Below are 17,962 nucleotides of genomic sequence, written 5' to 3'. Positions count from 1 at the left end.
TCTTTGGTTGCAATCCTCACCCACTCTGCTGTGGTCTCCTGAACTGCACACTCATATATTCGTTCTCATAAAAAAACGCCCTCCAACTACAGTACCAAAGAAGGGGACACCTGAAATCTGCTATAACTTTTGGCCAATTTTGCAAAGAGATGTTGCTATTTCATAGTAGGCTTATCTTTTGTACTGAAAGTCCCTGGTGTCAAAAGTAACATGCAAAACAGAACTAGAGGCCCACAAAGCTGTTTCTTCTTTGTGGCTATTGAGGTAAACAAAAGTGAGTTGGAGTCAAGGCATTAAGTTTTAGGCAACCTGTACCTGGTAGTGAAAAACTTGACAACACAGTTTTCACCACTACTGGAGTCTGCCTCCTCTGTGATACTGGAATATTTTCCCTTTTAGTGGAAACCTCAGCTTCACTTGTACAATGGTAAGATGGCTATAAACCTGCAACACAGATTTCATTTCACTTCATAGCACACTTGTATTTCATGCACCACTGCAATAACTGTTGCACCTCTTAAAACTAAGTCCCTCATGGTTGTCCTATTTAGTACAGCTTTATATATGGCCCACAGCAGTGTTTAGGAAATATGGATTACTCCAAAGGGAATTAGGTGGAATGAAGGAAAAATACTTTTTTTAAAAAAAATTCTGCTCTTTAAATAACATTTCCAAGCTCATTTTATAATTTAAATTGTGGTGCTGTGTTGTAAGATAAAATAGTTAACATTTTAAAGCTATGACTTAACAGTTTTTTGTTTCTTCTTTATTTCCATAATAGACCAAGTCATAACAGCTACATTTTAAACAGTTTTAAATACAAATGGATTCAGTGTCATTGCTAAGTCCATAATAAAAATTATTTTAATGGTCCAAGGAGGTAAACAGACTATTGAATTTAGTCAAAAGAACACAAATGTTCCACAGTAAGCTATTCTATATGTGTTGTGTGGATCTTTCCAATTTGGCATGCCCTCCTCATACTGTGTCCAGCACTTTGGATGAATAAATCCCACTTCACAGAAGTTAAAATAATATTGAAATCCTGTCAGCTGGGGCTGACCAGTGGTTACGTTTTCCACAGGGTTATGCGTTCGCAAGGACGTCAATCTCATTCCACTGTGTGGCTCTCTTCGATGGACACTTTTCCACAATGGTAATAACAAGGCATTCTCATGCTTGCTGTGGGTCAGTGTCCTTGGCAGGTCTTGCAGCACATCTGTCTGAAATATGCTCGACTGCAGAACTTGAACTTCAGCACCAGTGGGCAATATGCCACTTTGTTCACATCTTTGCACTCTAATAATTGAGGACATTAGAGAGAGAGAGAAAGAGGGAGAAAGAGAGAGAGAGAGAGAAAAGCAGAAATACAAATTAAAGTACAGAGAAAAATTGAGAGTTATTATGCTTTTGCTCTTTCCGCCCACCTTGTCCTGTTTGTAACTACTTTTTCTAGGCCAGCTTAGTACATACAATTATATTTAAAAAAGCAGTAAAAATGTTTGCAGGGCTTCTCTCCCAGACATTTAGAAGTGTGCCCACTTTGTCTCGAAAGAATTACCATTTATTGGGATAACTGATCACTTTAGACAGCTAGGAAATATGAGTCATTTTTCTTATAATACTTTTATAGCTTCTTTCTCAGGAGCTATTTTATTCATCCGCGAAAGGTTATCCAAAATCTAACACAATTTGCACTATTTCGTACTATGCCTGTGCATTTGTAAGAATCCTTGAAATAGAATATACAGCATTGCAGCTCACAGGGACGGAAAAAACAGAGTGATGAATAAACAGCATGAGGTCAGGGACTCAACTGCATGGCTAATTTTACTTCAGGTTTGGTTCTACACATCAACACTTTTTTAATGCAGGAGGAAAAGAATTTTTATACCTGCAATAGTCATGTAAGGGGTTTTCCTCATGCTTTCATTTTCTCTATATATTAAGCTTACTGCCTATGGGCAGGTAAGTCTCCCAGGAAAGGAGAACAAAAGCCCTGCCACCTGGAGTAAGGCTTCCTCCTTTTCCATCCATACAACTTTTAGGTTGCATCTACAGTGGCTTGCGGGTCACATTACAGCAATGCTGCTGGTTCTCTTCTGAAGAAAGAAGGTGGAAATAGGGAGCGGAAGAGCCTGGTCCCTGTCCAGATTTTATTCTGATAATAGTTGGAGTTCACACCTGAATCTGAGAGCTGGGTAGTATGAGAGCTCAGGATTTACAGCTCAGATGTAACTACTGTGGATTTGCTTCACACTGGAGTGGCCATTCTGATAAGTGCTTGATAGGGGACTTACACTTTCAACAGCAGCATTTGGATATTTTCTTCCAGACCCATATTAAAATAGGACCTTAGGCAAGGAGCTTTGCTTCACGTGTAGAAAGATGGAAGAAATATATTTGGTGAAAAAACAAAACCCACAAGTTTGAGTTGCAAAAATGATGAGGTGGGAAGAATGAAATCAGATTAATTTTCCAGAAATTATTTTTTTCTTAAAAGAATGCTTTAGTTTTTTACTCTTATTAAGATTGCATTCAACGCTGGTGTCCTCCTACAACTGCACTCAAATGCAAAAGCTATAAGGAAAATATGAATAAAAAGGAGAGGAACCAGCAGTACTTTGAGCATTATCACATCTGCATTGATCTAGTATCTAGAAATGAAGACTGAAAGCCAGGATCCTGTTGCTCCAAAACATGACAGAACAACAGTCCTTAATTCCAAATAACCGTATGCCAAATATGAAAGAGATCGCAAACAGATACAGTAAACAATCACAACTAGCAAGTACAGCCATTCGACTGTTCTTATCTATCTTCTTTCTACATACAGTCTCCCAATGCTCTATTTTTCCTCCAGGAGTTATGAGTAGTGAACTCATGGTGTAAGTACACTGTAGCATCGAGTTAGGTGCAGATGAGAGTGTTTTATATCTGACCTGAGGAAAACATTAGTGGGACCTTGAATCGCAGGGTCTGTACTGAATCGTATTTCTGATAATGGCACTGTGCATGTTTTTAGCTGGATGAGTAGAGGCATTAAAACTTTCATTTCATCAACAAAAAAATCAAAATGTTTTCACAGATTTTTTTAATCCATCTACCAAACATTTTTATTCATTTATTTCCTTTTTTTTTTATTCTTAAATTGGAATCAGAAGTAGAAGTCAGGAAAAAGACAGAAAGACCTATTGGTGCAGTGAATTGAAACACAGACACATTTATCTGAAAGCAACTGCATAAGGTGCCTATTTTAATTCAAAGAGGTTGGATATCTTCCAGAAATACTTAAAAGTCTTTCGGTTTGTGAGGTCAGGGAGCATTGAAAAGACAGGGGTAAATTATAAATTACGTGAAGAATAAAAAGATTCACCTGATCTTGACTGAGCTCACTCAATTCTCAGAATAAACCTCATATACATTCTATTTAGCTAAATACAGGTAAAACCACTAATTGTAATTTTACTAGAAATAGGATTTGAAATTATGCCCACTTTACTTTTGTTTACCTTGTTCTTCCTATTGATTAAAAGTGGACCCTGCTCAGCCAATGCCATTAGGATGGCAGTGAGATGGAGTACTCTGGAAGTTGCCCACAACTTGGTTTTAAAAATCAGTTTTGAAATAGATATGGTAACTTACAGAATAGCTTATTCTTCATAGGGATGTTGCTGAATGAAAGATGTTTAGCAGAACTGTTCTTATCTCTAGTACCTACTGTTAATTAGTTTCAATAAACCACCTGAATTAACCTCTCATTGCCTGAGCTCTGTGGCCAGATCCAAGTATTCCATGATATTAAGTATCATATTACAGTAATAAAATCACAAAATGTCACTGTGCTTTCAGCTAAACAGGCTGCCACAAGGAAAACTGAAATGACATAGAAATAGATAAAACAGTGTTTCAGGTGAAGTTTCAGGTGACCTTCAGCAGTCTACCAATTCCCATGGTAGATGCTGTCTACAGTTCACTTCCAACAGCAAATGAAATGTTACTGTCATCAGTGGAAACCTGTGAAAACCTCATCTACAATACTCCATCTCTCATTAAGGCAAAATGAAGAGAAGTTTTCTATTTCACAGAAAACAAAGAGCTAAAGCAGATGTTAAATGTGACAAGATTTATGGTAAGTTTTTTATTGCTTCTGAATCCCCAGAATTTTGACTTTCATTTCATGCAAACTACACTTTCCCCAAGAGAGCATTTGAGCTCTACCAATGTGATCATTATATTGTGGAGTAGCTCAAGGTTTCTCAAGAATATATATATTCCTATCATGGATTAACAAAATTAAACTCTCCAGAAATTGTTGGATGCTCCCCATAGGCATTAAGTTGGGAGCACTGGAGTTTGGTGAGTGAAGGGCACTAGGAGGCTTGCTGGGGTTTGGAGCTGGGAGGAAAGCTGTCCGCTAGTGGGACCTTGGTGCAAGCCCACAACTTCCTGCTGTTGTATGTCACTGCCCACACAGACAAGAGAGATGCAGAAGCATCCCATGATACATAGGAGGGCACAGGAATATGAAATATGGACACACAGAACGACAGATCACAGGTCTTGCTTTAGCATTGTGCGCCCTATATCCTGCAGCCAATGGATCTTTACTAGGATTTGCTTCGTGGCACAAACACACGGCACTATGCCACAGAAGAGAGGGCTTTTGAATCCTGCACTGGTAACTCATGCGTCCGAAGAGAGGCAGTGAGAGACAGAGGAGGATAGAAGGGAATAGGCTCAGCTGTGACTATGCTGTTCAACAGAATGTTAGGAAGGATCTGCTGAGTGCACCTGCAATGGAACAGGGAAAATTCTGATATCATGGGGTCTTGTCCCATGTAGCCAAAACACAGAAAGCCCCTGCTGAGCCTGGGCTCATTTCCACTCTCCCTCCTTCATCCACTAGCTTCAGCAGCTGTCAATTGGGTTTTACACCCATCCCTAGGCCAGGCTGCCAAACACAAGTGTCTGAAACAGCAGTAGTATCAACTGCACTTCCAGGTATGTAACAAAAATATGCTCAAAAATCTCTTCAGTAGAGACAAATTATCATTTTAAATGGAGAGAGAGAGAGAGAGAGAAAAAAAAAAAAAAAAAAAAAAAGAGAGAACTGGAATTACTGGATTTGCCCAAGCAACTGAGTGTGCTTTCAGACACTGTGGTTGATCTTTCCAAAAAGAACATATTTTTACATCATAAAGACCTGAGATTGGTTGTGCTCTTTAGGATTAGTTAGTTATTGAAATCTAAAAATCTTTCATTCATCTCTAGTACACTTCAAAATGTATGTGGCTCTGTTTAAATGGTAACATTTCACTAACACAGACAATTTTGTCTGGAAGTCTCCAAGGACAGAGTTATTTGACCTATTATTTTAAGAGATGATAGCTTTTATTGTGTCTAAAGGGTTTTTGTTTAAGACCAAAAATGTCAGCATAAGATGTGCAATATGCACACATTAATTTGCATACACCTACAGTTTGTACTTCTTATACTCAGTATTTAATAGTAGCTATAAAATGCTTATAACTCAGATATATATTTAATATGTATTTGCAAAGGCATCTAAAATGTACACTTTAAAGATAACATTTTTATCTGATTTTGGAATAGAGCACTTGTTAAATTTCATGGACTGCAGCCAGGTTCCTCTCGAGGACGTGCGTAATTTAAACTGTTAAATTAGATTGGAGAATACATTTATTTGTAAGCCACACTTAACACACAACAAATATTCAGTGATTTCCAGTAAGTTCCTTCAATGATGGACAAAAGCAAATTGTGGTGCAAGAAGCAATGTGACTGCTGGGAATTGTATTTATTAGAAGAGATTGTACTTCTCTTTTTCCTCTTACTTTTTTCCTAGGACTTATTAGCTCAAGCAACGTACTGTGGTAATGAATTCGCATGGCTGTCAGTAAGATGCCAGCTTGCTCATGGCCAACTCAAAGTGCAGGCCAAAGGGCTAAAGTCCATCTGGAATATTGTGCAAGTAAGTGGTTTTCAACATTTTCAATTTGTGGATCTCAAAAAATTTCCAGCGAAGGTGTAGGTCCCCGGAAAAGACAAACGCCAACAGGCTTGCTTTTCACAGTTGCGCTGCACAGTTCCACTTTATAGTAGTCCATGGCCACCCAGTGTCCATTGATCACACACAGAAAAACCCTGATGGTATCCACATCTGTAGGAGATCATCATATTTTCCTGATAATATTAAAGAATTAGTAGCGTAATGACTATAAATAATGACTTGACCTTTTCCTCTCGAAATTAAAAGGAGACTGAGACTAAACTGCCCACTTAAAGTACTTTATCACCTTACTCTCTTTGGAAAGACAACATCTCTGTTTGGAAATAAAATAAGAGTTAGCCTTGGAGCTTTAAAGGGCTGAAAAATTCCTACACTGATAATCATCACCTAAAGATTATTTAATAGCTCTAACACAAAAATGAGAATTAAAATAGCTAAGGAAAATTCTATTAGAAGGATACTTTTCAAATAACAACATGGGATCATAAGTGTATTTCTAAAATTAAAACTTCCAAGCAATAAAATATGGTTCTTATGGAGAATCATTGGTGTATTTCTCAGAAGATTTTAGCATGCTTCATTTTATTATAAACATCTCAATTTGACAAACTTTCATAACGATTTTGAATCTCTGCTATGAACTGAAATGTACAGAGAAGGTACGAAATGAATACCAAATCAGGAGAAACTGTAGCATAAATTTGCCTTTTCTGTGTATAGAGAGTATTTGTTCCATAGAAATAGATTATTAAACTCCAAAGTGGTTGGAGAACTCACATAAAAAATACTCCATATTGTAGTGAGAAAAGTTACGTCAAAGATGCCTTTAGGATGACTGTGCCTTTAAAGAAGACTGCGTTATTCACTTCACTTTGAACTACAACAATTGATAAGAAAAATCACAGTCTGGGAGATGATATAACATAGGCTTTTGTTAAGAAATGGAAGTTTTATTAATAAACGCATGCAATAACACTTTTTTTTTCCCAGAATAAATTATACTAGGAGGACAAACGTACCTTCTGTGTTGGAAATGGGAGTACTGTCACATTTGCTTTCACACTGTTGCATTGATGGAGGTCTAAGTGTTTCTGGACACTCACTGGATGCTTGTCCGGTGTATGAGAGGCACTGTACTGTTCGCATCTGCTGCCCAAGACCACACTGTGCAGAACACTAAAGATAAGACAGATAAAGTAAAACAACTTGGATCCAATTCTTAAATACAAAGCAAGATAACTGAAGAACAATCATGAATGGCACACATGCACAAATACAAAAAAAAAAAGAATTAAGGATACTTGATTAATACAAAGATATTTTTCATAAAATAGTTCAGAACTTTTCATTTTTGAAAGTATATAGAGGACTATATATGAGGGAAATCTTTTAGTTATGAGCAAAGAAAAAAAAATCCAGAGGTAAGAATTCAAATTGGCTAGAATTTTTTTTTCTTTAAGGAAAAAGGAAAGTAGTTTTCAAAGAAAAATACTTCGCAATTTCAAAAAGAATTATTTTTGTAACTAAACAATAATTTAAACACTCGTATCAATTTAGGGCAAATAAGCATGCAGACAACTGGCATAAAAGAAAAGATGGATTGCATTTCAATTACACTACAGTGTAATACCATAGATGATTTTCCTGTGATTAGCCATTAGTGGTAAATTACTCATAAAACTTAGAAACTGAAATATCAAGACACTAATCATATTTCAGATGTTAAATCATAATGATAGAGAGAAAACCAATTAATTTGTACAAAAACACTCCATACAACACTGTTCAGCCTGTGTTGTGACAATTTAGATCCTAATTTGGTAATTAAGCATATTTTATGTAAAATTTTAAGATTTTCTGATATTCTTAGAGCTGCTGTATACCTTTTTGTACATTTACTAAGATAGTATTGGCTTTATATTACCAACATGCTTCTCGGCTCAGTCCAATGTGTTTTAAAAACATCAAATCTCCAACATTGCTGACTCTTAACATCCCCCTCTACAAGACTGTAATAAAGATTAATTAATGTAAAAATAACACATGTGAAAGCTCATCCTGTAGAAACCAGTTTACTCTCAACAAGCCCTGTTTGATAGTTCAGCTGACAACCACCACTCTGCCTCTCATTTCAATCTTAGGCAAACAAGGAAACAATATGAAAACTCAGAGGAATGTCTCTTCTTGCTTTCCCCTAAACCTTTATTCAGAGAAGGTGCTCCTGTGTAGGAGAATAACAGTAATATATATTACTGGTAATAATAATATTATAATGTTCATACAGACTAGCTTACCTGTCCCCAGTCTCCAGTAACCCAGCGAGGAGGAGGACATCGGCCTAAACTACAGCGGATGCGGACTGGAGGTTTGCTTTCCTCTTGGCACTGAGCAGCTGGGAAAGTTTTCAGAAGATCACTGCTCTTGCAGAGAACAATTCGATGCTTGAATCCTGGACCACACTTTGGTGTGCACTGAAAGTATATGAATACAAATAATGAAAATGTCAGTAAAAAGTCAGTAAAAGTACCCAAAATATCATTATGGAAAAATATGAGATTATATATGTATTCTTATAACTAAATTATAATCATCATTTTCCCAAGACTACCAAGACGGTAATAATTATCAAATGTTTAGCAACTCAAATAAGCTGTTAGACAATTGTCTTAAGTTAAATAATTCTTAATTTGATAAATATTTTTCTTTGTTATTTGTATTTATGGTATTATATTACTATTTGTTTTTTTTAACATGAAAGCTTTTAGGATAGGTTTAAGAAAAATACTTTGCTGTAAAGCAGACATGTACTACTACCATGAAACCCATCTGAGTGTGCATTTCAGTGATGAAAGTAAAACTCCATTATATAAGGCTAGTACAGACTTTCCTCTACATCCCTTACAGATAACTGAGACATAAGCAAGACATTTTTCCTCAAGGAACACATGGAAAGATGAATGTTTTACTGGACTGTAAAAAAACTGGATTATTAGTTCAGATAGAAATTCTCTCCCCTGCTATGATTTTTCTTTTAAACTTTTCAAGTTTCAATTCTGTTTTGCTTCCTCCTTCTATCACTGTTCTGCTGGTTTCACTAGCAAACAGGTAATAAAACAGCCGTTTGAACACAGGCAGGTTTAAGGACCTCTCTGCTTTTGCTCCTATTTCGTGTTGTTTTTCTCCCTTTCTCCTTTTATTTTGCTACTGATTAACTATCATTTACATTCACACACAGTGTAATGGGAAGAAGAAAAATACTAACAAAATAAAACCACAAGACTTTCCCCAAATCAGTTTCTCTTAAACAGCCAAGTTGGAGATTTTGAAAGCACAGTGTTAGAATTCCTCATAAGCATGTTTGCCTTTGTCCTGCAAACACAACTGCATTATCTGCACCAGAATCAACCTCTGACAGTGTAAATCCTACACAAGGATTATTCTAAACTTTCAAGAGTGGAACTGTTTTTTCTGATGCAAGCAGCTGCAGAGATATAATATTACCTAGGAAGGAGAAGTGAAGCAAAATTCAAGAGGTGGAACGCCAAAGACACTCCACATCCAAATAGGTCACCATATAATAAGGAAATATATATATGATATATGCATATATATGGTATATATATGATATATATTTTATATATATATGCATATATATAAAAGATTTATTTTTGGAAAATGACTTCAGTAACCCAAACTTCACGGTGGTATGCCTACTTCTGCTGCATCTCTAACCTAAACACACTTTAAAGCAGTTTCAAAGTACGATGTAAAATATCAATACTCCCTGAACATATGTCAATGTGCATGTATATTCTGATCCACCCCAAAATAAGATTAATGGAAAGAGAAACTCTTAGTGGAAGTCACCTAAACTAGCCAATGAAGAGCTGATAGGTTTACGCTCCATCTTATCTCTGCCTAGTATCTTTAAATGGACTGCAAAAGAGGAGCGACATCCATTTGGAGCTTATAATTCAGAACTTCCAAATCAATCAATCAATCAATAAATCAACTGCTCTTTCTTTCTTTTGTTTTTTTTTTTTTTCTTTTTTAAGAGAGAGAAAGAGGTACTGCCTCCTTATCTACGCTAGTTCAGTGTTTACAGTTCTCAGGCAGAACAGTCAGGTTCAATCTTCCTACTGCATTTGGGGCATTAACCCCAAATGTCCCATCTCCTCCATAATGTACAACAAGCATCTGCCTACTAGAAAACAGGAGGAGGAGGGTCACAGAGGAAACTTCTCTGTCTCTGTGGCAGAAAATGCACCGTTATGCAGGAAGAATTTAATATTAAGGCTAAACAGAGACCAAAATAGAATGATGATGAGCACATCAGGTCTTCAACAATATGATTGTGATTGCTCACATCTTCTCCAAATTCCAAGGGACGCTGCATGTATTTTCTTCCACAAATATTTCATATAAAATAGGCAAGACGAGTGAAAAATAGAAGCAGGTGCCCCTGCCTAGATGAGTGCTTAAAAATCACATGTACTAAATCTCCTGTTCCTATTTAATCTTTTAGACTTTCTGTGAAAAGCAAACAGACAACATGTAGGAAATTGAGCAGACAGTCCTGCTGCCATCAGAGTGGTATACAGATTGGTGATCGGTTCACTTTGTAAAACTGGAGGAGGTAGAGGCTAGCATCTCCTTAGAGGTACAAAGAATTATATCCTGAACCCTGGAAAGTTAAGGTGCAATTAAGGTGCAACAGAGAAAGCAATCAGCTGCTAACGCTTAAAACAAACTAGTGGCTACAGCTGTATCTCACATGCAGCTCAGTCACCAGGGAACACTCCAAAACGACTTCTAAATTGAGGCTCTCAGGGGGAGTATGTGGGGGATTGTCACTAGTGTGAATCATTTGCTTTAGCAAGGGGCTCTCTCTCAGCTTTCCTTCTGCATCACGACAGGCAGACAAGAAGCAGAACTGCTGATAATCAGGGAAATAAATGTCAAAAAGCAGTGCGCCTAGAGAGTGTCATAACCTGTAGAATTTGGTAGCAAATCAGAAACTGCATAACTTATTGTAGGGACACTACTTCTAGTTAGTACTCAGAGGATGCCTAGATATTCCAGAATGTCCAGAAATCAAGGACATTTATAATGGACAAAAAGAGCTTACAAGTTATCAATATCTTGGCAGACACTGATGTACGAGTCTTTGACCGAACAATTTTTTCCACTCATCCATATTTCCTTCTTGCTCTTTTTTTTTTATTCCTTCCAAGTCACAGATTCATTTCTGAAGAGCTGAAATAACCTCTACCTTTTCAGGGAGGGACTGCCTTGATTTTGATGCTCTACTTATGGTGTGAAAAAGGCAGCTAATAGCTGGAGGGGGAAAACCTTGCTGACAGGAGCCATATTTCTATGGGTTCAGTTTTTAAAGCAGACAACTTTTTGTAAAATAGATTTTTTAAAAAATTGTTATCTTAAAACTGTACAGAGTTACAGACAGATTCAGCTATAAAGGTTGTGAATCGCTATCTGTCTTACGATATGAGATTATGGTATCATTTCTAAAGTATGGTACATTACCAAGAAATTCAGAATACAACCAAAAGCATTAGCATGGTAAGTTAATGAAAATAATTTGTTTTTCAGATGTTTCCATTATATTTTAGAAAAAAAACTCTTTGATGTAAAAGCTCAATCAAAGGACAGGTATTTGTAAATCCTTAAGGCACAAAACCAAATAGTTGAACATTTGAAATAGTCTGCTTTTCAAATTTGATACCGAAAATATAATATATATTACATAAAAACCATATTTATCCAAATATTTTTCTTCAGCTAAGAAGAACTAATGAAGACTATATAGCCATGAAATACAGACACTCAGGGAATGAGTCTCTGGCAGCTCACAGTATTGTAATTTAACATGAAGATATGACTGCTTCAAGTACTGCTACATTATTTAGACTATATTATTATCTTCATTATCTGCATTAACTACAAGGACATTAATCTTAAATTAAGATCTACAGCACAATACAAAGTATCTTACATGAAAGACTCCTTAAAAGTAAGCAAGTATACAAAAAATGGGATATAATGAATTTTGGGTATCATCTAAAAATCATTCCACTTTGATAATCTTTTTTAAGACAAAGTACAACAGTTCTCTCTGGACTTCTTTGAAAGGGAGATGACAACGGATTATCCTGAATATGAAAAATTGTGGGGTTTAGGAGATACGGCTACCTGCAAAGTCCTTTAGGATCAGTCATGAAACTGATATCATTATTTGTTTTGATTGTCTATTAAATAATATGGTAGAAAAGTAGGAGAGTATAACTGAAATCAAGGGCTAACACCTGCAACCATAAATAACCTTAGAGGTAGAAAGGAGTATCAGTATGCTCCACAGAAGAAAAAAAAACAAAACAACCAAAAAAGGACAACCTTGAAGACAACAATAACTTAGATGAGGGGGAATTTGGCAGTATGAAGTGCAAGGTTTTTGCATGCTGCCATTTCCAAAAAAATAACAAGAATCTACTACAAACTAACTGAAAGGAAAAGAGTAGAAAGATCTGGATATATAAGCAGAAAGTAAGATGAGTGTAAGTAATCAGTATGTGATGTCTGTGAAGCTGAAAAAAGGTTATTTAACTTAAACTGATACACTGTAACTTTGGGGTATTTTCGGTAAATGTATGAAATAACAAAAGAAGGCAGCAGAAGTGAAATTTCATATGGGATAACATATACGTTTGATCATTCATTTCCAAAAAAAAAAAAAAAAAATTCACACATGCTGGAATATGAAAGCAGAAATATTAATATGATCCAGATAAGCCCTCTGAAGGATAATAATTGGAAAGGAAGAAGGGTGCTTCAGCTAACAAAAGCTGAAGACATATAAATTGGGATGCAATTACAGTGTTCTTGCAATCCAAAGACTGAAGTTCAGTAAGAGTTTTCCAAGCAGCAGCAGGATAAAGCAAACCTACCTCTCTGTTAACTAATTTTAAGACAAAGTTTGATCAGCTTATGAAAGGAAGTTTATAACATGGCTGCATGTGACAGAAAGGATATGGAGTTTAGAGACTTAGGAAATCCTACCTTGAAGTATTCCAAAGACTACTTTGAGGTAAAACAGGTGAGATAAGACCCTGCTAGATAGCAAGGAACTGCAAAAGGTATACAGATATCTTTTGTCCTCAGACTGGCATGTGATAAAGCTCCATTCAAATCTATCAGAGACCAACAATAAATCTGCCTTCTCCTCTCTGCTACACAAGTTCACATCCTTCAAATTTAATACTTGAATCAACATAAAGTCATAACTGGGTATAAACTATAACAGATATCACTATGTTTAATAAAATTTTTTCTTCCTTTAATAAAGAGAGCACCAATTCTGGGTGTGCCTCTCATTGCACGTTCCTAAGAAAAACAGTTCTTTGTATCAACGTTACTTGAAGAAAACTATAGCAGTTCATTCTTTCTTTTTCATACTGTAAATCATCACCTCTTTCTCCAGCTCTTTGACTATGGATATGAAAATTAATTTTTCTTTAAGACAACTATTGCATGCCAAATGACTATTACAACTGCATCTTTACTATTTTTACTACTTTACTATTCTATGCTACTATATTATATCACGACCAATATCAATAGTTCATAATCTTAACAACTTAACATAATTGACAATATATGTGAAAAGAAAAAAAGAAATATGATGCCACAAATTGCTTCAATACTCTAATTCAATTAGGTTCCTCATTAATCTTTAACTTGGCAAGCAGCAGTAGAAAACACTCAGTGGCTAAAGCTCTTGCCTTGACTATTGCCAATGAGCCAAGATTGAAAATTTCCTTACTTCTGACCAGTCCAAAGCAACCCACTGTGGGGGACAGGATTGGTTGTTACAAGGCTCTTTTTCAATAGGCCGGTGTGTTAAACAGTTGGTATTTTCCAGTGTCTCCTCCTCAGAAGGTCCAATCCTTCTGATGCAGAGAACTGTTCGCGAACGCATTCCTCCATCACAGGTCTTACTGCATTCTGACCAATCTCCTATAAACCATCTGGATAGAAAAAGTTAGGAAACTCAGTTAATATATTTCAGAAATGGAAATGATAATTACATAATCCCAGAAATAAAATAGTTTAGATTAGTAAATATGAATCAGTGTTAACAATACACTTACGCCACTGTGAAATAAAAAAGAACCTTATGGACCTTCCCAATGATACATATTGATTCATATCTTAATGCAGTAATATTTCCCAATAAAAAAGCACTTTGTAATTTTCATAGCAACAGTTTCCAACCTAGGCCGTAGCAGCCAAGTGTTGAGCCTGGAAAAACAAACAAATAAACAAACAATCAACCCCCCCCCGCCAACCCTTCAATCGTTTATGTGGATTTGCACTGTAGTTACATGAAATTACCCATCTGAAAGTGGTTTGCAACTGGAAATGTTTGGGAAATACTGCAATAGATCAAAGCACACATTAAATGCAAAGATGATTGCCTCTCTAGTAGTATTGCAGTGGTTGGTCTTCACACTTGCAATTTGTTCTGAAAATGGGTCTTTCCAAGATTTAATTTTTGTCTGGTTATGAAATATTTACATTTTTTTTTTTTACAATATAGAAATGCAAATCATTCATATGCCTTAGAGTGAGAAATGTAAACACTACTAAAACATAATTCATCATATAAAATGACCTTAAGAAATTTTTTAAAGATTTAAATCACTGCATGATAGCTGCAAATGTTTGTGTGTATAAGTTAAAAGTCAAGAGATGTGCACTATATTTAGATTACTTAAGTGTTGTTGCAAAGGAGATTAACAGCTGTTAATCTGGCTGTAAATTTAAAATTTTGCTTTTTAAGGGATGAAAGGTTAATGAAAGGTCAATTCAATTCAGTGGAAATATTTCTTCAAACATGTTTATAATCATGTTTATATTGACATCATTGTCAATGCTTACTTGGTTTTAAATGGCTACATAGTAAAGGCAAGAAGAAAAAAGTGCCCACAAAAGCATGCGTTGAGGAAAGCACTCATTGAAGGACGGGGAGCGCAGCAAAGGTAGGAAGCCACATGGAGTGATAACAGTACCTCCTGACCCAGAGGCCTTGAATTAACCTCATTTAATTAAAAATATAATAATAATAATAATAAATAATGAAAAAAACAGTATTCCATAATCATGATATTCAACATGCTTTTGCCGGCTGCCTATGCAGGGCGAGGCAGGATACCAGGACATTACTACAGCTCTCTTGTCACTTAATTTGCAGGATAAAAAAGTATTGACATGGAAAAGAAGAAAGCAAGTACAAAGTAAAGTGCTGAGTATATAAGCAGAGCATATTTGCTCACTCATATTGGAGCACTCTTTCAACTGCTTAGCATCAGGCATTCTTTGGGACATATAGTGGTTTCATTAGATCTCTACCCTAGCCAGATACTCTAGAGCTAGTGTGGTTACTCTACAAGTTGTTAAGCACTTAAGTCAAAGCTACCTTAAAGCCTAATGAAGTGGCATCTCATAACTGGAACTATGTTCTGTGAAAGAACATAAAGAATCTAGCTCCTTCCTTCCTTCCTATATACAATCTTCTCTCATCTAACATCCTGAATACAGCAACACAATTCCCAGGTACACAAATGACCATGGTAAAGAAAATGCTGTTCAGTTATTTTTGGTAACATCCAGCAAGTATGTCCACAGCAAAATTCTCACCTTCTACTCTTTTGCCTTAGGGTAGGGGAAATGATAGCAGAATTCACAATTTCAACTTGTCTTTGGCTTCTGATTACATTAAATATAACTGGTTTTAGATGTTTTAGATTTAGTTTTATTTTTATCACATTCTTTTGGAGACATTTAAAAATATGTTGTTGTTGTAACGACTGTGTTTTAAATAAAAATAATTAACTCTGAAATAGAAGCAAATTAAACTGAGTAGCAGTCAGGTATAATGAAGGGAACTGTGATGGAACAGAATGAATCAACAAGTTAAAAGGGTCTGCCAGAAAAAGATAAGCAAAACCACCAGTCTGACCCACGGACTAGAGTGGACAAGGCTAATTAGAGGAACCGTGACAAAGTTCCCTGGCTCAGGATCAGGAAAACAGAAGCTCATGCTTAGTTTTGCAGCTATGACATTTGCTTTGCTAGTTGTACTAAAACTTACCTAACAGTGTGAACTCACAAGCAAGAAGATATGCTAGTGAGAGGAGGGGGAGGGGAGGAATTTCTCCTAAAGGCTGATCAATGACGCTCATTCACATTTTACCTTGAGCATGGATGGGATTTTTAAGTACAAAACGCCCTGTGTGGCACATTTGGTTTCACATTCAGCATCGCATATTCTGAATAGATACACTGCCTTAAGTCAAGCCTGCAAAGTAGTAAGCTGATGCCTAGCATGCTGTTGCATTCTTCCACATGCCAAAAACTGTCAGGCATGTGACGTTCATCGTGGCTGTTCTTGGGAGTGAGCTTGGGATTTGCCCAAAATCTGTCCTTTTCGGAAATTTCTGTCAACGGAGATGTACTGCTACGCTTTCGTGTATTACAGAATGTATCACATGCTGTAGTAGGAACATGCATCAATCCTTTAATTTTTCCATGCTAATTTCAAGCCCAATGAGGCAGACAGATCCCAATAAAATTGCTATATTACCCTCATTAGTTTGATTTTTTGATTCTTTGCCACTAGTATTACACAGTATTATGCATCTTTTACAAAGAAAATCATGAAGGAATTCATAGGATCCAGAAATGGTTACCCACATTTTTTCATAAATTCTGGCATTTCGGTACAAGTATACAAGTCCTTACCGCTGTTCAGGGACCTAAGGTATAGTGTTACTGGCATTCAGGCAGAACAAACGTGAGACTTTTAATTTTCATAATTTTTGGTAACTCCCACAGAGAGATCACAACTGTATTAATTAAGGAAAGGAAGTTTTTGGTCAGTCTATCTATAGAGAAAGCCTAACTGACTGATAATCTAAAACTGCTATCTATCCTTGCTCAGTATTAATGACTTTAGTATAATAGTAAAATACAGCTATAGAATATCACCAAACTTAGATTGACCAGTGAATCAATAAATTGTTACTATATTTTTTTTGAGAAGTTTAATTGTTTCAAAGCACAAGGAGGAGCACATATGATGAAATTATTTTCCAGTACAAAATATCACAGCTGTTTCAAAATAGTTTGTAGTAAGATTAAGCTATGGAATATATCCTTGCCAAATTTCATTTTTGAACAAATGAGCTGCTGTGTTTCTCATTAGTTTTTTAATATATAACACACAGCTATTTTTAAAGATAAAAGCAAAAAGACTTAATCTAGTATGTACCTAATCCTGAAGGCACACAGCATGGTGGTACAGCCCTAAGCATCTGGGAGAGAGAAAGCTGGTTGACAAAACTACCTTCAGTAGATGTTTTGGCCTACTAAGCAGTTTCTGTGTTTGCTACTTCTCATTTTAAAACTTCAACACAAATTTTAATGTCATGTATCTTAAAAATATGGCAAACTTCAGTACGTTATGTACGCATATATCGGAATGGAAATGTATGTATTCTGCCCTCAGCTCAAGACTCTTCTGTCATTAGTGCCTTGAGAGTGGCGTCCAGGTCTGTCCTCCACCCCCTGGCACTCTCATCTTACCAAACTGCTTTGGTATTAATTTTTTACTTATAGTGATAACACTGTGAGATAACACTGCTCCTCAATCAAATCAGACCTCTTCCAGGTCACAACTGATCTACAACTAATTTCAGAGGAACTTGCCATAACCATAACCAATCCCCTTAGAATCTGGTAAACCAGATGGGGGTAACCAATGCCCCCATCTGGTAAAACAGAATCATAAAGCTATATGAAAAATTTATGCCATATTTGGTCAACAGTTTCTATTACATATTATAGAAACAT

General features: G+C 36.1%; 1 protein-coding gene across 1 annotated transcript in view; it reads right to left on the bottom strand.

Annotated features, from left to right (window-relative positions):
* Positions 1 to 296: 296 nt before the first annotated feature.
* ADAMTS6 (ADAM metallopeptidase with thrombospondin type 1 motif 6) overlaps positions 297 to 17,962 on the bottom strand; it is a 129,577-nt gene continuing 111,911 nt past the window's right edge. The window contains exons 21-24 of the mRNA XM_088528473.1: positions 13,872 to 14,076; positions 8,329 to 8,505; positions 7,054 to 7,210; positions 297 to 1,299 (exon numbers count right to left, since the gene is read on the bottom strand). Coding sequence (XP_088384599.1) covers positions 1,190 to 1,299; positions 7,054 to 7,210; positions 8,329 to 8,505; positions 13,872 to 14,076 — 649 coding nt within the window. The 3' untranslated portion in view covers positions 297 to 1,189. The remainder of the gene's footprint in view (positions 1,300 to 7,053; positions 7,211 to 8,328; positions 8,506 to 13,871; positions 14,077 to 17,962) is intronic.

The sequence above is a fragment of the Tinamus guttatus genome, unplaced genomic scaffold (assembly GCF_059628265.1).
Source record: "Tinamus guttatus ecotype Peru unplaced genomic scaffold, ASM5962826v1 Tinamus_guttatus_pri_ptg000309l, whole genome shotgun sequence".
Taxonomy (NCBI): domain Eukaryota; kingdom Metazoa; phylum Chordata; class Aves; order Tinamiformes; family Tinamidae; genus Tinamus; species Tinamus guttatus.
The sequence above is the reverse complement of the archived record's forward strand: the minus strand, read 5'-3'. Positions and strand labels throughout refer to the sequence as shown.